The sequence below is a fragment of the Lissotriton vulgaris genome, chromosome 5 (assembly GCF_964263255.1).
Source record: "Lissotriton vulgaris chromosome 5, aLisVul1.2, whole genome shotgun sequence".
NCBI classification, from domain to species: domain Eukaryota; kingdom Metazoa; phylum Chordata; class Amphibia; order Caudata; family Salamandridae; genus Lissotriton; species Lissotriton vulgaris.
The window spans coordinates 481,193,186-481,217,557 of NC_141693.1; the positions used below are offsets into that span (position 1 = coordinate 481,193,186).

At 46.7% G+C, this 24,372-nt stretch overlaps 1 protein-coding gene across 1 annotated transcript in view; it reads left to right on the forward strand.

Moving 5' to 3' along the window:
• LOC147711121 (uncharacterized) overlaps nucleotides 1-24,372 on the forward strand; it is a 638,193-nt gene that overhangs the window by 507,449 nt on the left and 106,372 nt on the right. The window contains exon 9 of the mRNA XM_086921927.1: nucleotides 14,145-14,207. Within this exon, the coding sequence (XP_086778053.1) occupies nucleotides 14,145-14,207 (63 nt within the window). The remainder of the gene's footprint in view (nucleotides 1-14,144; nucleotides 14,208-24,372) is intronic.

Below are 24,372 nucleotides of genomic sequence, written 5' to 3' on the forward strand. Positions count from 1 at the left end.
CTTCATACATCTGTTTTTTGTCAAAATGCATGGGTGGATGCACTGGAACGTCCATGCACCACCATGTAATGCCTTCCTTACGCAAGGTAGTATGTAACATTTTTCAAAACCTTGCAAATCAACATTTGCGTGGCTTTGTAAATCCCAAAATGTGTCTTGTGTTGGGTCTGCCCCAAAAAGTGACACAACACAATGCTAAATCTTTCTAAATCTGCGTCTAAATGAGGTTAAGAATCCTAGTAGTGGAGTGGTGTGGCTCACTGGTTAGAGGCGGCAGACCCGGAAGCAGAGAACGGGCCGGGACCAGGGTTCAATTCCCGACACGGCAGGGTTGTGGACCACGGTCAACAGACTTGATAATTCTCGCCTCGGTGCCTACTCTAACCAGGGATCACACTCGGCAACTCTGGGCATTAGCTTGCCTCATCTCTACAACGGCCCCCCACATTCGCCAGGGATGCCTGGTTTCACCTTGGAGATACCCACTAGGGACCATCTCACAGGGATAGCCAGGACGGGTTCCCCAGCGGTGTACAGCGCCATGACGCCTCAGGGCAGCAGTGCGCTTTACAAGACATTTACATTTACATTTGAATGGTGTTCTGTTGAATGAAGGGTAGACGATGCCCCTTTGTCAGAGTCTATATTTGAGAACAGGTTTGTTCTGGATGTCTTCGTATATTCTCACAACTTTCCGTGTAAAATGTGTGGCTCCCACTTTAATTTGTTGAAAAACGAACATAACTGAGTCAAGAGCTACCATCCATACTATTTTAAATTACTAGAGAAGACTTTGGAAAACAATTGTTTAGGGTCAACAATGTGGTTAATCGGATGGCAAAACCCTACTACCTAAGTTTAAATAAATTGTATTCCTGCTACTGTTACTGCCCTCTTGTTAATGATCTCAGAACACTTATTGGAAAAAGGAGACATTCTGAGTGGCATGTTAAAAGGACGAAGAGATGTATCCTAGAGGCAGCCAACTTTGGAACATCGGGAACCAGGTTCATATACCTGTTTCAGCTGAACTTCCTATGTTCTGGGTAAATTACCTAATCGTACTGTACCTAAAAAGCAAAATAAATGTACAATGTAGGCTGGCTCTCTTGTGACGTGCTCTAATTGCTTTAGGCCAGGTTCATGCTATAAAAAATGCAAAACAAAAAATAAAGAAATGCAAGCTCCAATAGCACTCTTAATGAAAAAGCACATACAGACCCACGTGATTTGTCCATTGTGGGTGCTCCATCAAATTTGACATAGAAAAGCTAGAGGTTAAGCAGCTTCAATCCTTTTTGCACATAAGCAATCTCCACACCCTTTTCTTGCTGGATCCAGAACTCAAATAAGCACCAAGAAAATAGTGATCGAACCAGTGGAAGAGCATTGGTTGTTGCTGAATAAGGATTGTGGCAAAACCTGAATTCTTGATTTTTCAGCAACTTTTAATACCATAGATCACAACAAACGCTTAAAATAGGCTTAAAAAACTGGAGATTGGAAAAGGTTTCACTGGCGCCAAGTAAATCTTTGTCAGGTTGATCAAAAATGAAAAAAAACAGTAATACTCCTTCATTTAAATCTTCACTATAAATGGTAAATGTAGGGTAGCATAAGTATCAATGATGGTAGGTTTAAGGCAGAGGTCTGCATGTGGAGATTGCTACTTGTCCTGATTTCATCAGAAGCGGTCGCTCCTCACTCTGCTCCCTGCCCTGCATGCTGATTTGGTATCGTAGCGCCTACTGCCAGACTACTGCCTGCTTGCTCGCCTTGCCCCCACATCTTCTTTTTCCTGATTACTGATTAGAATACTTTCGTAGCGCTAGATCGCCATAGTGCGCTGTGCTGCGCTGCCTTGTTTATTTCCTGATTGCTAATTTGAATAGTATCGTAACGCTAGTCTGCCGAAGTGCGCTGCAATGTTGTGCTCAATTGTGCTGTGCTGCCTGTATTTTTGTTTTGTGCCTGATTGTGCCGGTTCCACTGCCATTCACATCGCGTTTCTTATAAATTGTGCCCCAATCCTGTTTCGCTTTTGGCCTGCTGCCATTTTGTTGTTGTTGTTGTGCCTCCCTGCCCGGCTCCCCTTCCCCGCTCCCGCCTCCCAGCTGCTCCTCCCTCGCCCCTCCCCTCCACTATCCGCATATGACAGATGCATTCGCACGCAGCGTTCACGCGCAGCGGTCGCGCCCCATGCGCGCCGAAGGTGCGCCAAAGGTAAGCCCGTCTACGCCCGTCAGCGCCTGGACCGCGCCCAGGACCAGTCTCCCTGGCCCCCGCAATTCCCATTCCAGCCGCATAACCTATGACGCCGCAACCCTCTCAGCCCTTAACCCCGGCCGACTCCCAAACTGCTACCAAGCCGCCCCAGGTCACACCCATGGACCCTTCGCCTGCCACTCCTGCAAGTTCGACTGCATCAGGACCCACACCAAATCCACAAACTCCAAACAGAGCTCCGACACTAACCACCTAAAGTGCATCCTGATCAACACCCACTCAGTCCACAGACACTCCATTGAACTTTGGAACCTACTCGACACTACATCGCCGGACGTCGCCTTCCTCACAGAAACATGGATGAACGCCTCATCAGCGCCCGACATCGCCATAGCCATCCCAGAAGCCTACAAGATCATTCGAAAAGATCGCATCAACCAAACAGGAGGAGGCATCGCCATCGTCCATAAGAACACCATCCGCATCACGACCAGTTCCGATGATAACCTCGCTTCCGCCGAACACCTTCACTTCCAGATTCACACCTACCACAAAACCACACTCAGAGGCACCCTCATCTACAGACCACCAGGACCCCGCACACAATTCAGCGAAGACATCGCTGACTTCATCAGCCCACATGCCCTCCCCTCCGAGAACTACATTCTACTGGGAGACCTCAACTTCCACCTGGAAAAGAAAAACGACAACAATACCACCAACCTTCTAGATAACCTGGCCAATCTAGGACTCAAACAACTTGTAGACACCCCCACCCACTATGCGGACACACGCTCGACCCTATCTTCACCTCCAGCAAGCACATCTCCTTCGATCACACCACAGCTCTCCATTGGACGGACCACAGCTGCGTTCACTTCAACTACAAAAAGTCCACGACCGACAACCCCCCACAACCTATTCCTCGAAGAAATTGGAACAAAATCACACTGAACAACTCTTCACATCGCTTCACCAAAACCCCCCCACCAAATCATCGGACCCAAACCAAGCAGCCACTAACCTCACCCAATGGATCACCCATAGCGCCGACGAACTTGCACCATTGAAAAACCATCTAATCAAGCAAGGTAGCAAAAAAGCCCCCTGGTTCAACGATGACCTTAAGAAATCCAAGAAGTTCTGTCATACTCTCGAGAAAACCTGGAGAAAAAACCTAACCACTGATAACCTAGCCACCTTCAAGAACGCCACCCGCAAACAACACCAACTAATCCGATCCACCAAGAAATCAGCATTCAAGGATCGACTTGACAACAGCAAGGAACTATTCAACATCGTCAAAGAATTCACTAACCCCACCGCCGGCACCAACAACATTTCTCCCTCCCAAGACCTCTGCGACTCTCTATCCTCATTCTTCCACAACAAAATCGCCGAAATACATAACAGCTTTGAAAACCAGTCCGAAGACATGTCCACTCCACCCATTTCCGATCCAACACCGCCCTCTAACAACCTTTGCGCCTGGAACCCAATCACCACCGAAGACACCATCCGCCTGATGAACTCCATCCACTCAGGATCGCCAACCGACCCATGTCCCCACCACATTTTCAACAAAGCAGGCTCCATCATCGCACCCCATCTCCGCAATGTCATCAACTGTTCCTTCAACTCCGCTACCTTCCTCGGAAATCTGGAAACATGCCGAACTCAGCGCCCTTCTGAAGAAACCCACAGCAGACCCCACCGAACCTAAGAACTACCGCCCCATCTCGCTCCTCCCATTCCCTGCCAAAGTTATTGAGAAAGCCGTCAACAGTCAGCTCGCCGCCTTCCTCGATTCCAACAAATCCCTCGATCCTTCACAATCCGGCTTCCGAGCCAAACACAGCACCGAAACCGCCCTCATCGCAGCAACAGACGACATCCGAACACTACTGGACAACGGAGAAACAATTGCCCTCATCTTACTTGACCTCTCCGCAGCCTTCGACACAGTCTGTCATAGCACCCTCATACAACGACTCAGCAACGTCGGAATACAAGGAAAAGCATTGGAATGGTTCATATCGTTGCCGGAAGAACCCAGAGAGTCCGCCTCCCCCCTTCAAATCAGAGGCCACCGAAGTCATCTGCGGCGTACCACAAGGATCATCACTCAGTCCCACCCTCTTCAACATATACATGAGTCCCCTCGCATCCATCGCGCGCCAACACAACCTCAACATCATCTCCTACGCAGACGACACCCAGCTGATCCTCTCCCTCACCAAAGACCCGAACACCGCCAAAACCAACCTACACGAAGGAATGAAAGAAGTAGCCGAGTGGATGAAGAACAGCCGTTTAAAACTGAACTCGGACAAAACGGAAGTCCTCATCTTAGGCTCATCCCCTTCGGCCTGGGATGACTCTTGGTGGCCACCAGCCCTGGGAACCGCACCCACACCTACGGATCACGCATGTTACCTGGGCTTCATCCTGGACTCCTCCCTCTCGATGACCAGACAAGCCAATGCCGTCTCATCATCCTGCTTCAACATCCTACGCATGCTCAAAAAAGTCTTCCGTTGGATCCCCACTGAAACAAGAAAGACGGTCTCCCACGCACTGGTCACCAGCCGACTGGTTTACGGAAACACCCTTTACGCCGGAACCACAGCCAAACTACAGAAAAAACTTCAACACATCCAAAACGCATCAGCCAGAATCATATTGGACATCCCTCGTCAAGCTCACATTTCCGGTCACCTAAAAGATCTCCACTGGCTCCCTGTCAACAAGAGAATAACGTTCCGTCTCCTCACCCACGCACACAAAGCCCTCTGTGACCTAGGAGCCTGAATGCCTCAACACGAGACTGTCCTTCTACACCCCCACCCGCCAACTACGATCATCCAATCAAGCCCTCGCCGCAATTCCGCGCATCCACGGATCCACCATGGGGGGAAGATCCTTCTCCTACTTAGCGGCCAAGACCTGGAATTCTCTCCCCACCCACCTCCGCCTTACTCAGAACCACCTCTCCTTCAGAAAGCAACTAAAAACTTGGATATTCGATAAGTAAATGCACCCGCCTCCCCAAGCGCCTTGAGACCCTCTGGGTGAGTAGTGCGCTATATAAATTTCTGAACTTGAACTTGAACTTGTTAAGTTAAAGGTAGATGTAGCCGTAAGAGGGCACGTGATAGAGGAAGGAGCAAAGGTAGGTAGCGAGGCAGCAGTAAGAGTAGAGGTAGTAGTAAACCTAGGTGTAGGTGTGAAGGTGAAGATATTTGTCAAATTTGAAGTAAAATTAGAACATTGAATGTTCAGCGCTCCATTGAAGACAATGGAGTGCTCTGGACTTCTAATGGCTGATAGAAGCCCGGTGCAGCAGCATTCCAATGTTTGTTCACAGCTGTTACTGTGAACAAAAGCCTTACGGAGCCCAATGGGATTTCAACTCCCTCTGGCTCCATGAGGCCTTTGTTTTACAAGTTAGAACATTCTGCCCTCTACAGGAGGCATGTTGTAATAGCCTTAGAGCCCTCCGTAGCGGGCTCCACCGGCCATTGAAGGGCCGCACCCTTGTTAAACGCCCTCAAAAGACTGGAGCGGACCTTTAATGGCCGTTAGAACACGCTACACCAGGCTCTAAGGCTAAAGTAGAGGTATCAGTAGATGTAGAGATGGTTGGAGAGGTAGGAATTAGATGCCAATGTATGTACTGATTGAAGTCAAGTGTAGACATTGAGATACGACTATGAAGAGGTAGGAGTAGCAGTAGGAATACTGCAAACCGTTGTTGAAACAATTGGAGTATTTGTCACCTGTCCTGAGGACCTCATACAATAGCGGCTGCTACTGGTCCTGGGTGGTTGGGTGGTGGGCACAAAAAAAGAAAACTTAACAACAAAAACACTTACCTGAAACTGCCACACCTCTCCTTCGTCCTCCGTCCCTCCGACATCTTCCTGCACTCCCGGCCAGCAGCAGGAAGCACACGCCCTCCCAGCCTACTCATAGCCAATCACAACGTTCCACTGCAGTGTTTTGATTGGTCTGAGCGAGTGGATCGGCGCCCAGACGGGGACCGGGAGGGTTTGCATGTTCCTCACCTGGCTGTGTAATGCAGCCTGGTAGGAACATGCAAAGTGTGCAGGACTGCTTGGAGGCGGCCGTAGAGGGCGGGCCAAGCAGCCCTTCATACTTCAGGAGTGAAAACCACTACTCTCCCTACTCCGCCAGAACCGCCCCGTACGAGAGCCACTAACATCAGTACATAGGAAAAGAAATGATAATAAAAATAGTTATTATCATTTTATTTTTGATTTTTTTTCAGTGGGCCGCTATTCCGCCTTGGTGGAAGAGCCACCACTGGTGACATATTGGTTTAGAAGTGAATTCCTGAACTTATTAATTTGAATAAATGAAACTATTTTGCGACAGACTGCATTTTGAGTGCAGCTGTTTTCACTGTGTTCAAACAATGCACAACATTTTTGTTTGTTAATCCTCATGCACTAGGGCAACCTACCTGTGCACTCAAAGTTGTTAACGAATAACCAAAAGAATGAATGAGGAGACATGAAAGAGCTCATAGAGGTTTCAATAAGTCGACAAGTGGTTTGAGATTGGATTTGTAACACAATGGTTTCCCATAACAGATCTGCATCAACGCTTTCCTGACCTTACATGGCTGCAGATTGCTGACTTTTCTGAATTCACAAACATTTTCAACAGTATAACTAGAAACAGGCAACAGTTGCAAGTTTCCAGGCACAATACTGGAAAACCTTTGTGAAATCAAATCAATGTCCCCCTAGGGAGAAAGCCCTTCACCAACAGCCCCACTTGCATTTTAGGTGTTCCCTTCCACTTACCACTGTCAAAGGATATTTACTCCTGCCCTCAGCTTTTTCATGGTGGCACAGGACATTTGAGTTTTGTGAATACTCATATGTTCCACAATCACAGGGCATTTCCTGGGCATTCTCAATGCAGCCCAGTCCCCTGCATGGTGGTCCTTGGCAGAAGATTAATACAATGTTTATTTCCCACAGGGAGAAATCTCCCAGTGCTACAGGGACATTTTTACTTTGTTCTGCAGAATGAAGCCCCTGGTTTGGGGTTTGCATTCTGCAGACAAAACTCAAATTCCGTGCCAGCTATATCCGCATGGCCCGGTCCTCAATCAGCTGTGCCTCCAAGTGCATTTCCCACACCCAGAGGCATATGCAATCCAGGGCCCGAGAACCCTGCCGGCAATGGGTCTCTCAATATGGTGAGTAGCCCTCCGCCAGGGGCAAAGGTCTCCGCTACCTTGGCAGAAGGAAAACCAATGCCAAGCAGGCGGTATCAACACAGCAGCTTGCCTGCCATTCAGCTGCTCTTAAGGTTCTTCTGTCCCAGTGGTAGATGCACTCTAATCACATAGATTGGCGACAGCCAAACAAACTCATATTGCCACAGCAACAGACCTGCCGAAATATTGTCTCCTCTTACAAGTATGGAAACCCTCCTTAGAAGTGTTGGTACTGCCATCATAAGTGTATGGGGAGCTTACTGCGAGCTATTAGAATTACTCCACTAGCAGTATAATTGCTCAGCACCTTTCATCAGGTTTTATGAAAAACAAAGCAACTGGCATGGTCAACTGAAAGGTATCACAACTCAAACGAGGAGTTTATATGCCATTCCAGTATTTATATAGCTACTGTTCCAAGTAGGCTGGATGATCCCTAATACTAGCAATGTTGAAAAGGTGAAGGCTAAAATGTTGGCTCAACTAGAATTTAGACACATTATATGCAGATGTCTGCAGCAGACATATGGCCAAATTACCTGCTAAAAACTGGAAGCGGAGTTACTGTAGATTAAACACAAACCACTAAAGGAGTCACAATAACCATCAAGCTATGTTTACCAACAGGGTGGTGCTTTAGGAAGCGCCTTAGATTTGAATGTAGTGCCATCAAAATACAAATATACTTAAATATATGTAACTCCCCCACCATTCTGCATTCAGTGAAGTCTATTGAATAAGGTAGACTGGAGATTTCTCTGATTGGTGCCTGTAAACGGCTGGTAATACCAGGCATGTATTAGCCACTTACTAGAAAATTCACGAAGGAAAGGGCTGGAAAGGTGCTGGATCGTGTGCATTATTGGCTAAATTCTCACAGTTGGCACTAGTATCTATTTTAGCTGCTTAGGAGGGAGAGAGAAGTGTTGAAGCTATACCATTCAAATCTAGGTCTCTCTTTTGCTATTGGCAATAATCGCCATATGAACAAATCCAATTTAAAATCATGATGCCTTTCCTGGGAAATGCAGATACTCTGTCAATAAGCCCAGCAGCGGCCCGTGCAGGTAAGAGCGATGGGGCAGTGGGGCCGGTTTGGTGGGAGATTCGACAGACGACCAGAAGGGAAATTGAAATAAATAATTAATTTCCACCACCCGGCCCCACCGCTCCTAACTACACCGGCCGCGGCTGAGTAAGTCTTTCTTTGAAATGCCAGGACAGTCTGTTTGAAAGGTACAGCAGACTTGCTAAGACATTCAAGTGAATCAAGGACAAGATGTGTGAATTTAGACTTCAAACAAGATCTTCATGGTCGCCCAATGTAAAAATAAAGTGAAATCCGATTTACCAAGTAGAGTTGGGCTGGTCATCCAGCATTACAGTCAGAAACTAGTGCAGTCTGTAAATTGTCTGTTGATGGACACTGAAGGCTTTCGAGCATGGGCACAACCTAGAGAGAAGAATCGGATAAGAATTATCAGGGTAAGAATACTGCACTTGACTTCTCCATTTTTTAGCTCCTGCCTCAGCTGTCCCCACGCAGCCCCTCTTATTTGTCAGTATGCTCTACAACTCACTATGTCTTTACTGGGAGAGAGGAGAATCATATGAAAGCCACCAACTATCAGTCCTGTCTTCAGTCACCCACTTATCAAGCTGTGATGCTAACACCCTGGCCATAACCTCAATGACAAACTTGTGCTATAGCGCTGCAGCAAGTGCGTTCTTCCTGGGCTGTACTAGTTCACCAGGAGTGTCCTCTGGGACTTCATACGGGGCAGGCAGTGGGTGCGATGCATGATGCATGTACCTGCAGGTCAGCAGGTGATTAGCCTGTATGTGTTGAGAAAGGTCTGTCCAAGGTCCACAGGGAACAGTCACTTTACACCACCTTCTTCTGGGACTTCGTTTCCAGGGCTTCTAAGAGCCCCCGTTGATTGATTCAAAACCTGAGCCACTTTCCATGAACCTGTTTGCCTATCTTGCTAAAGCAATTCTTCCCTTATTTTATGTAACGAACATCACAACACTTTGACACACCGCTAATTGGTCACCAAAACCAATTTTCAACATCTGAGCCACAAAAAGAGATGATGCAGCACTTGTATTCTCTTTGTCATTTACAATATAACATGAAGTGGACTACACTCTTTGTCGCGATCCAAATTATTCAGAAAGTCTCAAAAGAAACATAAGTGGGACTTGGCCCCTTCTCACTACTCGCATTCACCTAAGCAAGGGTAGTGGTGGCCCTATGGCTCTTGTTCTTGCTCCCAAAGTCAGCCAAAATCGGAGCCTATTCCCCAATTGGTTCTGGCACACTCTGAGTTTCTAAAGCCATCTGCAACTCCATAACAGGTCAAAAAGTTCCTTGACCGACTCTTCAGTTCTTTGCTAACTCACTCTGGTGTGCCTTCGGGACCTATTGTGCAAAGAGGCCTTCCATCTAGAATACCACTGACTGGTTCACCCTCTGCACCAGTTGGGCCCTCTGGGCCCATCACAACACTCCTGGCTCCAGTCAGAACCATGCTGATCCCTATGACTTCAAAGCTGGTACAGAATCAATCAATGTCAGATCAAGAGGTACCAATAGTGCTCTCCAACTCCAAGTCAGCACCATCCAACCTGAATCAAGGCCACGCCTGACAAAGGGCTCTCCACTTAATCGGATGCCTCTAGAAGAGAGACAATTCACTCTACATTCACATTTTGGAACAGACCCAGGCAAGGAATATGACATGGATTGCAAGTCTCTCCAGCCCTACCAAGATACCAATTAGTATGATAACTTGCGGTTAGTGGTCTCAATACATCCCCTTAAATGAGCCTTTTCTCACCCCTAACCCAGCCACTGAGGAATGTGCTTCCTATACCATGGTAATGTGTATAGCGGCCAAAGTCCTTGACCGCTGTACCTTGGAGGTCAAAACTAACATATTGACTGACGTTCTCTGAATGGGGCAGACATCTTATGAGCCCTTTTTACCTTTTATTGAGGCACTAACAATACCTCGTTGGTGGCTAGAGCTAAACCATGCTCTGGCTCTCCAGTCAAAACACAAATTCTGAGACGCTATTGCACTGCTCAAGACAACCCAGTGTTCATCTCTCATACCCTTTCCCCCTAATGTTTAGTGATGGAAGTATCCACGAGCAGGTCTAATCCCAATACTTTTCCAAGGATTCCATCCAATAAGGAGTCTAAATGGGTGGAAACATTTGGGAAACAAATGTTGTCTTCCACAAGCCTGGCTTTATGATCAGTAAATGCCCACTGCCTCCTGGGATGGTACTTCCATGGCCTCTGTGGCTTGATGGCTCAAATCCCCCCTGAGGTTCTCTGATTGGTCTTTTCTTAGGCTATCCAAGATGGTCGTGACGCGATTAATTGGTACTTGGACACCACGGATTCCATCGGACGAGCCATTGACACAAGTGTTGCAATCAACTGAGTTCTCAGTTGACATCCAACCCTCCCTTTTGGGCATGCCTTTTGACAGGTCTCGCCTGTTTGGAGACAAGGCTGATTCCACTTTAGAGAGCTTAAAGAGAACCGAGCTAATGCACGCTCTCTGGGCTTATCTGCCTGCCTCAAACAATCGCACCAACCTTCCCCCTCCTTTTGCGGATTTGGTCAAGCTGTCTTATACACCTAGCCTATCCTGCCTCAGCTGTGAGCCCAACAGTTTTGCAGTCGAGCCAGGGTGCCTACTGCGTCCACATTCAAGGTCAATGGCCACCCAGTCCACCCCCCCACCCATTTGCCGATTTCTCTATATCAATCCTACCAGCACATCGGTACTACCTGCAGCTCGTGGTGAGATAGGAGTATTTCCGGTTCACTGTGCTTCTGTTTGGTCTCACTAACACCCCTCTGGTGTTCACAAAAGTGATGGTGGTGGTGGCAGCCCTTTCTTTGGAGGTCAGAGGATCCAGGTTCCCCTACCTTGATGACTGGCTGTTCAAGGCAGGCTTGCCTCAGGCAGTCATCAACTCTCTGAAGACTACAGTGACCCTTTTTTCAGCTTTGAGGTTCACTTTCAATGTGCTGAAGTCACACCTGACTCTTTCTCAGACTCGCTCCCTTATCGGTGCCATTCTGGATGCTGTTTGGTTTCGTGCCTTAGCCCCAGGAAAGAGAGTCTTTGGCATTCAGGCTATGATCCTGATCTTTCAGCTTCAGTCCTTAATTTCAGTGACGTCATCTCTGAGGCTGTTGGGATGATGGCCCCATGCATCCTGATGGTTGAGAATGCTGAGTGGCATCTGTGGGCTCTGCAGTGGGATCTGAAGTCTCATTAGGCATAACATTAAGGGGACCTCTTTAACCGTTTTCAGATTTCTGGGGGAGACTACAAAGGATCTGCAGTGGTGGTTGCTGGACTGTAGTTGGCCCTACATGGCAGACCCCTCTTCATTCCCCACCTAGAACTGAAAGTAATGACCGATACAGTTCTTCTGGGATGGGGTTGGGTCAACTTTCTGGAGCCGAAGGCCATCCGCTTGGCACTGAGAGCTTTCCTTCTGTCCATCAAGGGGAGGCTGGTTCAGGTGCTCACGGACAACACCAACACCATGTGCTATTGCAACACACAGGATTTTGGGTGGGGTCTCGGAACCTGTACCAGGAAGCTTTGCACCTCAGGAAGTGGCTGGGTCACCATGGTATTTTCTGGTGGTGAGCCACCTTCCAGAATCTTTAAATCCCAGGACGAACAAGATCAGCTATCAGCACCTAGTGGATCATGAGAGGCAATTATACCCAGAGGTTGAGAGGTCTCTTCCATGAATTGGAAGAACGTTGTCTAGATCTACTTGCCACCGCCACGAAAGTGCAATGTCAGCATTTTTGTGCGTTGAAGTTTCCACTGTGTTTCTCGATCAGAGACCAGTTCTGCCTTGCGTGTAACTCCAGACTCCTGTATGCCTTTCCACCATTACCACTCCTGCCATGAGTTCTGAAGAAGACCAGTAATGACCGGGCCAAAGTTTTCCTAGTGACCACAGAGTGGGCAAGGAGAATATTGTAACCAGAGCTCATGCGCTTGAGCATATGTCCTCCGGTCACGCTGCCCACCAGGAAGGACCTGCTGTTTCAGCAATAGGGAAGGTTTCGGTGCATCTGGGCCTCCGCAATCTCCTCCTTCTTGCTTGGAGATTGAATGGCTACAACTGAACACCTTTGGCCTTCCTCCAAAGGTGGTTGATTTCATCGTAGCAGCCAGGCAATCTTATTCTACAGACTATGGCATCTTTTTTGCCCAAAGTTGTGATGCAGTTCCAGGTCGGTCAAACCATCACCCTGCTGGCATTCTATGCTCCACCTAACTCCTGTGAGGAGGAGGAGAGACTTCATTATGTGGACCCCAAGACAGTGCTGAACTTCTATATAGATCAAACAGAAGACCACCAGGTTGGCGATTAGCTGTTTGTAGGGATTGGATGGTACGAAAAAAAGCAAGGCTGTACAGATGATCATCAACTCCTACTGGATAGTGCTCTGCATTAAGATCTGCTATACTCTGGCTAAAAAGTAGCCATCTGGGAGGACTGTGTGCTCATTCTATCAGGGTCAAAGCTGCTACCACTGAGCTTGCATGTGGGAGTCCCTTTCCTAGACATAGGCAAGCAGCTATGTGGGCGTTCCACCATACGTTTATGAAGCACTATTGTCTGGTCACTCAGGGCTGCCAAAAAGGGCATTTTTATTGCAAAACTTTCTTGAGTCTATTCATAGACTCACCTCCCATGGGTACTGCTTTGGAATTCAAAAGGTGACGAATTTCCAAATTGAAGTCAATAGCAGAAGAACACGTTACTTACCTTTGGCAATGCTCTTTTTGATAGAGACTCTAGCTAGCTGCAGATTATTTACTGACCATGCCATCCTCCCTGTTCTGTGATTGGACTCTGTCCATTAATATTCCATGTCGAGGAATCTGCACACTGATCACGACCAATTTGCTCTTGTGGATCTGCATCTGGGGATGCAGACAGCCTCAAAAGCAACTGAGATCACCATGAAGGGGTGCGACCTATACGGGCCCCACATGTCATTTCTGAAGCAGAATGGCATCACTGTGTAACTTCATAGTGCCAACTGATGGCACGCTGAAGTACTACTGAAAAGTTTACTAATCTAGTGTGACGTCTGGGGAATATGCAAAATGTAAGGAAAATACAGCTAGATAGTCTCTACCAGAAAGCGCATTAAAGAAGGTAAGTAACTTGTTCATTTGATCTGATTTAATTCATTCATGGATAATAAAGGCAGCCAGTATAAACAATATCAGGGATGGTTGTGCTATGTATTTTTGTTTGTTGAACAGTAGTGATTGTTTTGCATCTTTGCTTATACCTTCCACAATTTGCTAATTTGTTGTTTGGTACCCCAGTATAGTATCTATTCCACTAGTTTTGTAGGCCCTCTGAGGGATTTTGTATTTTTCTCTCTATGACTGTGGTAGAGAATGATTAGTACCTTTTTATATAATTTTCATTTGGCAGAGGAGTGGAATATGCAGATACTTGTTCCATGTTGGGGCGATTTAGAGAGATGCTAATGATTCAATCATGAAAAATTGATGCACTAAAGTAAGCCTTTAATCATCACATTGTTTCTCATCCATTTATGAATAACGCTTATGCTTTTATCCAGACAACGTCAAGAAACCAGATTCAGAATGAAGATTTTCGTGCAGCCCAAGTAGCACAGGATGAGGTAAGAGAAATATTTATTTGCAGTCTTCGACATTTGTGTCCTCCCAAGCCAGAAAATTCAACTCATGTCTGCCATAGTGTTTAAAAGTTGCAAAAAGAACAATTGATGGATGGAATGTTGAATAATGTCAAATGCTCAAGCCCAGTCAGACATCTGGGCCTAAATCCATCCATTTTGCTCCCCATGCCATTCCAGTTTGGACCCTGCCATAAGCAAATCAGTCTTGACCCTGCTTCCAATGGGAATAGTCCAACCCGAACTGCCATGCCAGCTTGTCCCTGAACCAGAAACAAGAATCCTAGAACCAATATTGGGTATCGGCCATCATCAGCCAGGATAGCTTGAATCCAGTGGCATGGTGAGCATATCAGTCCCACTTGGGGTGCAAAAAGAACAATTGATGGTTGTAATGCTGAACGCTGTCAAACACTCACCCCCAGGTCGCCATGCCACTGGATTCAAGCTATCCTAGCCATTATGAGGTTATACCGCGAAACTGGTCCTAGAATGCTTATTTCCTGTCGAGGAAGGGCCCGGCCTGGCATTGCAGTTCAGCCTGCACTGTTCCCATGGGTAGAAGGGTCATGACTGATTTGCATATGGCTGGGTCCAAACAGGAGTGGCGTGGTGAGAAAAAAAGACGATAGATTTAGGCCCAGATCTCTGACTGGGGGTGAGTGTTTCTCATTGTTCAGCATTCTGGCAATAGACTGTTCCTTTTGAATAGGGTTTAAAAGTGCTAACATTTCTGATACCAGTAATGTGCACAGATCCATAACTTACCAGCTTAGCCAAATTACAATAATTCCTTTGTAAGGATAGAAGAGTACAATGTTATTTGGGGATATGGGGTATTCCTAGAGAAGACTGTTAACCCCTTTGCTGCGGCGGCAATTCCGCCGCAGCTCTAGGAGGGTGGGGGGGGGGGGGGCAGAGCGGCGCTCGCATGCTCGTGATGGAGCCGCTCCGTCACGAGCCGCGGTTGAGCTGTGCTCATGACGGAGCGGTTCCGTCATGGCCCCGCCCGCTCAATGGAACGTCCAGCGCAGGCGCGGAATTCGCGCCGCGCAGGCGCGCCGAGTGGGCCATGACAGAACCGCTCCGTCATGAGCACAGCTCAACCGAGGCTCATGACGGAGCGGCTCCGTCATGAGCATGGAAAAGGTTAATGTAGAAAATCTATGGCAGACAATGTTATGCTGAAAGTTGCCTTACTTAGGGTTGACTTCTTATGTGGAAGGTAATGGATTCAAGTTTAGAAAATAAAGCATCTGAAAGGTCAAAATAAAAAACCTCAAAGGTTTCTGTTTGAGTGACTATAGTCTTTCACTGACATATTGAAAGTTACATAATGTAGTAGGGAAACAAATGGGATCCTCTAATGGTTACACAGCAGAAGAGGTGTGTGAATGGGGGGGATGAGTATTTCAACACCGTAAAAGTAAAGAAAAAGAGGGGCAGCTGAAAATAAATAGCAAAATCAGGAACATTGATGGTAGGTATGACGAGGATACGACCTCCTTTCTCCTCGCCCCCTTTTTTACTAGAATAGACAGGGGAAGAAAAAAGGACAAACGCAGCTCTCGAAAATGTAATGTTGAGGAAAAAAATGAATGTTATATAGTCTACTAGCTTCTTTAGATTGCATGCTGGTACGCCTTCCTCATCTTCATATTTAGGGCCAGATGTAGGAAGCCTGATACCGGCCGGTAACGGCCGAAATTACCGAATTTCGGCCGTTACCGACCAGTATTAGGCTTTTCAGATGTAGGAGGCCACATTTCAGGATTCGGTAATTTACCGAATCGGTAATTTAAGAAATCAGTAAATTACCGAGGGCCAGATGTAGGTCGGTCGGTAACGGCCGAAAATCGGTATTTTCGGCCGTTACCGACCGGTATTCAAGAATTGGCATGTAGGGGCACAATTTTACAGAATCGGTAAATTTACTGAATCAGTAAATTTACAGATTCTGTAAAATACCGAATCGGTATTTTTACCGATTCGGTAAATCTCAGATGTAGGTGGGACTCTTCTGAGTCCCAAAGGCCCTACAAAATCGGTATTTTACCACACAATCCTATTGTATGGTAAAATACCGAATTCAGGTGTGCAGGCACATGTGTGCATGCACACCTAGCCATGTGACAGACAGACATGCCCTTATGCCCTTAGGGCATGTCAGTGTGCCACATGGTGCACATGCCTATTTGTGGGGTGCCAGAGGGTGTCAAAGTGACACCCCCTGCACCCTTGCAAAATTCGGTATTTACCGATTCTGTAAATACAGAATCGGTATTTACAGAATCAGTAAATACCGAATGTTACAGATTCGGTATTTCCACATCTGGAAATACCTACATATCCACCTCTTAGATTTACCGATTTTTAATTACCGAATCGGTAAAATTCGGTAATTAAAAATCGGTAAATCTATTTTACCTACATCTGGCCCCTTATTCTTAAAATATCGATTTGGTAAATTACCGAATCTGTAATGTAGGGAGCACTCAAGTGAGTGCTTCTTACATGTAAGGATTCGTTATTTGCCCCCAACTATTAGTTGGTGGTAAATAACGAATTCCTTTTAAAAAGCAATTTTTTGCCTTTTATTCAGTGCCATGTGGCACACATACATGCCCTTAGGGCATGTATGTGTGCCACATGTGCACCCAAGCACTATTCAGGGGTGCAACAGGGTGTCAATGTGACGCCCTGCCACCCTTGAAAGGGTTCCCCCTATTACCGATTCAGTATTTACCGATTCTGTATTTACCGAATCGGTAATTCCCATTCATTCCTATGGGCCTCCAGGCCCATAGGAATGAATGGGAATTACTGAGATTCGGTAAATACCGAATCGGTAAATACCGATTCTTAATTACCGAATCTTACCTATTCGGTAATTTTTACCGAAAAATTATCTACATCCCATTTACCCATTCTTAAATACCGAATCGGTAAAATTCGGTATTTAAGAATAGGTAAATTGAGATTACCTACATCAGGCCCTTAGTCTTTAAAAAAAGTAAGCTTTCTTTTAAAGGTTAAATGAGCCTTCTCTTTGACCACCTCAATCAATCAGTGTCAGAAAACAGAATACTATGTTTCTATGTGTCCAGGGTAAGCTAAAAGACTGATTTTATGCACTATCTGCATTTGAACATAAGTGCATGTGACGCTATTAAATCAGACCAGCATCCATTGCTCATCACAAAGTGACAAACCTTAAACTATTGATAATGCTGCAGCTTCATAATAAAGGATTGTTTTCTGGTATATGTATAAACTTGTGGAATGTTTCTTATTCATTTTACCGCAGATGGTCTTTCATCCTTTTCATTTACTTGTTATAATATTAATACTGTTTAGTGACACTATTTGCGGAAATGCAAAGAAAGTTCAGAAAATCGAACTCATCATGGTTGGCCAAGAAAATCGCCTGGATTTTTCCCATCCACGGAATTACTGATACCTAAAGGTATTGATAACTCTGAGAGTGGGAAAAAAACCTGGTTATTGCAATTTGTACTCTGAGGTCCCCCTTAGAAAAAAGGACTTACCAAGGGAATTTGTAGTTCTGGGTCTCAGTCCCCCAGTAATTCCTCATTTCCCCAGATTCCTTAAGCAGCTGAAATATCTGTGTGAAAATAAACAGATCTGTGGAAAGATTATGAATTTCACAGTTCCGACGATGCCGGTAACTGTTGTAACTGGCCGTATTCTAATTAAAAGGCCACTCTAATTCGAAAGGAGAATTGGTCCAAAGCAGCCCCATCAGCTTCATGGGGAGGGCGGCTCCTCCGCTATGGGGGAGGAGCGTCACCCCCTGCTTTTAAGCAGTGTGAAAAAGAGAAACATAAAATTATAATATCTTTAAGCTATTATCAATTCATGCTTTGGGACGTGTCCTGCTGCTTTGTGGCCAGACGGGGCTACTCTGCTCATGGAGCTTGGGCAGGGGAGGAGTGGTTTGCCCACTCCTAAGTGCGCAATACCTGTTTGGTCGGCCCTGTTGGGCCGCCCAAACCAGTCATGCGCACTTTCCCCTTCTCCATGCCGGCTGCATTACAGCCTGCATGAAGAACATGTCCACCCCTGTAGCCCGTGGCTGAGCGATGTGTCAAGGTGCTTAGACCAATCACAACGCAGTCATTTGTTGCAAGCTTCAGATGGACGAGGAATGTCTCCTGTTGGATCCTCTCAATCCCTGGTGATCGATACGGCGGTGCCCAACACTATTTATCCCAACGGCTGGCGATGAAAAGCTAAAAGTGTCTGCAGTAGACGATCCTGAAAGTGAATGAATGGTGTCGGCTGACACCTCCACAAGTAGGACACAAGGAAGTAAATCACTACACTTCTTTGATACTAGACAGTCATATCTTTTCCTGTCCTGATGAAGACCCGCTATAGATGCTTACGAATCTGCACTACATCCTAGGGTCGAAACGTTAACGTTGTTAATTCAACTTGTCCATCCAATTCCACAACTAGAAAAAACACTGTTTAAAATTGTCAAGGACTTTGTTAAACCCCCCGCTATGACACCCAATAATCTTGCCAGTCAGTCTCTTTGTAATGGACTATCAGACTTCTTTCAAGGAAAAATTGACAAAATTGCTTCCTCCTTCCCTCCAGCTGGTGCTCTTGACCTCTCCCTTTTCCCGGTTTCAACTAACCAGGACACTGCTCCTACTTTAGTTGTTTTTAAGGACCTCACCCCTAATCTTGCACGTAAACTATTATTACAGTGCAAATCAGGTTCCCCTTTGGACCCGGTCCCCCCTAAAATTATGAGTGAGTTGTCTACCTTACTGTTAGAGCCTCTTACTTCCATCTGGAACGCCTCTTTACAACTAGGCCAGTTCCCCTTAGCCTGGAAGGAAGCTTTGCTTGTACCTATCTTGAAGAAAGCTGATGCCGACCCTACGCAATTCAGTAACTATCGGCCTATCTCTCTACTTCCTAAACCTGCGAAGGTTTTGGAAAAGGCAGTCCAATTACAACTAGCAGAATACCTGGAGACCAATTCTCTTCTGCATGATTCCCAGTCCGGTTTCCGTGCTGGTTTCAGTGTGTGGACAAGGGCGAGGAGGCCATGTTGGTCCTCCTCGACCTGTCCGCCGCTTTCGATACGGTGTCCCATATAATCCTCCTTGACCGTATGAAGCAGATTGGAGTGAGCGGCGTTGCCTTATCATGGCTGGGTTCCTTCCTCCAAGGACGATCACAGAGGGTTCTTCTCAGACCTTTTGAATCAGAATGCAAACCTCTGGTTCGCGGAGTCCCACAGGGCTCAGCGTTAAGCCCCCTGTTCTTCAATGTTTACCTAGCCCCGTTGGCCAAGGTAGTAGAGGCATGCGGAGTCAGAGTGATCTCGTATGCTGATGATACTCCGCTTATATTCTCTTTCAGCGATCACTCTGACTCCAGCCTCTCCAGTTTTCGCCATTGTCTTGGCGAGATCTGCTCCTGGATGTCCACTAACCATCTGCAATTAAACACCGATAAAACGGAGGTTTTGTTTTTCAATCAAAAAATGACCATTCCACCTTCTTTATGGTGGCCTACGATACTCAACCCTCCTCCTACCCCGGTTCACTCTGCCCGCAACCTGGGGTTCATATTCGATGATACGCTATCTTGCAGCCCTCAAATCAATAAGGTCACGTCGATTTGTTATGGTAAATTAAAAATGATGAGGAAGATTTTTCCTTTTTTACCTATGGAGGCACGCAGAACTGTTACCCAGGCCTTAATTACCTCCGACCTGGATTACGCGAACAGTTTATATGCAGGGGCCCCTCTGTACCAAATTGAACGTCTCCAGGTGGTGCAGAACGCTGCCGCAAGATTGATTGGTAACATTCCCTACAGACATTCGATCTCAGCGTTTCGCAAAGAGCTTCATTGGTTGCCTATAGTTAACCGAATTAAGTTCAAAACGCTCATCCTCGCCTTTCGAGCGTTGAATGGTACTGGCCCAGACTATTTAAGAAAAAGACTGAGGTTGTCCTACTCGGTCAGGGATCTCCGCTCCAACAATCTGCGCCTCATGTGTGTGCCTAGATTCCGTCGCACAAGAATGGGTGGCAGAGCTTTTGCCGTCCTTGCAGCCAAATACTGGAACAGTCTACCTATTGATCTTAGATTTGCCCCATCTGAAGTGCTTTTCCGCAGACGCCTGAAGACTTGGCTTTTTGTATCTGTGTAGTCTACTTCCTCTCTTTTCTGCCAATCAGTTTTTAGCGCCGGGACACCTCCATTGGGGGTAGCCGTGCGCTTTACAAAATCCGTAAATAAATAAATAAATAAATAGAATAAGCAAATACTATATCCTGCTGTGGTTTATGTGTCTAATGTTGGGCACTTGTGAAAAATTCCGTCCATCTGCGTAAATATGTGTTATATATGTTATATTTGTACAGCACCATGTCACTAAACACGATAATATTTAACAACAAGGGGTGGTGATGGACAGAGTTTCTGAATTAAGCAGAATACTCTCACCCAGTCAAGAGATCAGGGCTAGATCCAACACCGTTTTTTAGCTCACTGCACCATCCCAGTTCAGAACCTGGCTATATGCAAATTAGTATGTTCCTGTCCCAGTGCATGATGGGACCAGGGCAAACCAAACTACCAAGCCAATTCTTACACTGGGAAGGAAACAAGCTTCCGGGGACCAGTTTCTGGCATTTCAGCCATCGTCGGCCCGGCTTGCTTGAATCCTGATGGTCCAATGAGCAAGGGACTCACATCTGAGTATACCCTTCCACGCTTAGGGTGGACAAAGTATTTAACAACAAGGGGTGGTGATGGACAGAGTTTCTGAATTAAGCAGAATACTCTCACCCAGTCAAGAGATCAGGGCTAGATCCAACACCGTTTTTTAGCTCACTGCACCATCCCAGTTCAGAACCTGGCTATATGCAAATTAGTCTGTTCCTGTCCCAGTGCATGATGGGAACAGGGCAAACCAAACTACCAAGCCAATTCTTACACTGGGAAGGAAACAAGCTTCCGGGGACCGGTTTCTGGCATTTCAGCCGTCGTCGGCCCGGCTTGCTTGAATCCTGATGGTGCAATGAGCAAGGGACTCACATCTGAGTATACCCTTCCACGCTTAGGGTGGACAAAATATTTAACAACAAGGGGTGGTGATGGACAGAGTTTCTGAATTAAGCAGAATACTCTCACCCAGTCAAGAGATCAGGGCTAGATCCAACACTGTTTTTTAGCTCACTGCACCATCCCAGTTCAGAACCTGGCTATATGTAAATTAGTCTGTTCCTGTCCCAGTGCATGATGGGACCAGGGCAAACCAAACTACCAAGCCAATTCTTAAACTGGGAAGGAAACAAGCTTCCGGGGACCGGTTTCTGGCATTTCAGCCGTCGTCAGCCCGGCTTGCTTGAATCCTGATGGTGCAATGAGCAAGGGACTCACATCTGAGTATACCCTTCCACGCTTAGGGTGGACAAAATATTTAACAACAAGGGGTGGTGATGGACAGAGTTTCTGAATTAAGCAGAATACTCTCACCCAGTCAAGAGATCAGGGCTAGATCCAACACCGTTTTTTAGCTCACTGCACCATCCCAGTTCAGAACCTGGCTATATGCAAATTAGTCTGTTCCTGTCCCAGTGCATGATGGGAACAGGGCAAATCAAACTACCAAGCCAATTCTTACACTGGGAAGGAAACAAGCTTCCGGGGACCGGTTTCTGGCATTTCAGCCGTCGTCGGCCCGGCTTGCTTGAATCCTGATGGTGCAATGAGCAAGGGACTCACATCTGAGTATACCCTTCCACGCTTAGGGTGGACAAAATATTTAACAACAAGGGGTGGTGATGGACAGAGTTTCTGAATTAAGCAGAATACTCTCACCCAGTCAAGAGATCAGGGCTAGATCCAACACCGTTTTTTAGCTCACTGCACCATCCCAGTTCAGAACCTGGCTGTATGCAAATTAGTCTGGTCCTGTCCCAGTGCATGATGGGAACAGGGCAAACCAAACTACCAAGCTAATTCTTACACTGGGAAGGACACAAGCTTCCGGGGACCGGTTTCTGGCATTTCAGCCGTCGTCGGCCCGGCTTGCTTGAATCCTGATGGTGCAATGAGCAAGGGACTCACATCTGAGTATACCCTTCCACGCTTAGGGTAGACAAAATATTTAACAACAAGGGGTGGTGATGGACAGAGTTTCTGAATTAAGCAGAATACTCTCACCCAGTCAAGAGATCAGGGCTAGATCCAACACCGTTTTTTAGCTCACTGCACCATCCCAGTTCAGAACCTGGCTATATGCAAATTAGTCTGTTCCTGTCCCAGTGCATGATGGGAACAGGGCAAACCAAACTACCAAGCTAATTCTTACACTGGGAAGGAAACAAGCTTCTGGGGACCGGTTTCTGGCATTTCAGCCGTCGTCGGCCCGGCTTGCTTGAATCCTGATGGTGCAATGAGCAAGGGACTCACATCTGAGTATACCCTTCCACGCTTAGGGTGGACAAAATATTTTACAACAAGGGGTGGTGATGGACAGAGTTTCTGAATTAAGCAGAATACTCTCACCCAGTCAAGAGATCAGGGCTAGATCCAACACCGTTTTTTAGCTCACTGCACCATCCCAGTTCAGAACCTGGCTATATGCAAATTAGTCTGTTCCTGTCCCAGTGCATGATGGGACCAGGGCAAACCAAACTACCAAGCCGATTCTTACACTGGGAAGGAAACAAGCTTCCGGGGACCGGTTTCTGGCATTACAGCCGTCGTCAGCCCGGCTTGCTTGAATCCTGATGGTGCAATGAGCAAGGGACTTACATCTGAGTATACCCTTCCACGCTTAGGGTGGACAAAATATTTAACAACAAGGGGTGGTGATGGACAGAGTTTCTGAATTAAGCAGAATACTCTCACCCAGTCAAGAGATCAGGGCTAGATCCAACACCGTTTTTTAGCTCACTGCACCATCCCAGTTCAGAACCTGGCTGTATGCAAATTAGTCTGGTCCTGTCCCAGTGCATGATGGGAACAGGGCAAACCAAACTACCAAGCTAATTCTTACACTGGGAAGGAAACAAGCTTCCGGGGACCAGTTTCTGGCATTTCAGCCGTCGTCGGCCCGGCTTGCTTGAATCCTGATGGTGCAATGAGCAAGGGACTCACATCTGAGTATACCCTTCCACGCTTAGGGTAGACAAAATATTTAACAACAAGGGGTGGTGATGGACAGAGTTTCTGAATTAAGCAGAATACTCTCACCCAGTCAAGAGATCAGGGCTAGATCCAACACCGTTTTTTAGCTCACTGCACCATCCCAGTTCAGAACCTGGCTATATGCAAATTAGTCTGTTCCTGTCCCAGTGCATGATGGGAACAGGGCAAACCAAACTACCAAGCTAATTCTTACACTGGGAAGGAAACAAGCTTCTGGGGACCGGTTTCTGGCATTTCAGCCGTCGTCGGCCCGGCTTGCTTGAATCCTGATGGTGCAATGAGCAAGGGACTCACATCTGAGTATACCCTTCCACGCTTAGGGTGGACAAAATATTTAACAACAAGGGGTGGTGATGGACAGAGTTTCTGAATTAAGCAGAATACTCTCACCCAGTCAAGAGATCAGGGCTAGATCCAACACCGTTTTTTAGCTCACTGCACCATCCCAGTTCAGAACCTGGCTATATGCAAATTAGTCTGTTCCTGTCCCAGTGCATGATGGGACCAGGGCAAACCAAACTACCAAGCCGATTCTTACACTGGGAAGGAAACAAGCTTCCGGGGACCGGTTTCTGGCATTACAGCCGTCGTCAGCCCGGCTTGCTTGAATCCTGATGGTGCAATGAGCAAGGGACTTACATCTGAGTATACCCTTCCACGCTTAGGGTGGACAAAATATTTAACAACAAGGGGTGGTGATGGACAGAGTTTCTGAATTAAGCAGAATACTCTCACCCAGTCAAGAGATCAGGGCTAGATCCAACACCGTTTTTTAGCTCACTGCACCATCCCAGTTCAGAACCTGGCTATATGCAAATTAGTATGTTCCTGTCCCAGTGCATGATGGGACCAGGGCAAACCAAACTACCAAGCCAATTCTTACACTGGGAAGGAAACAAGCTTCCGGGGACCAGTTTCTGGCATTTCAGCCGTCGTC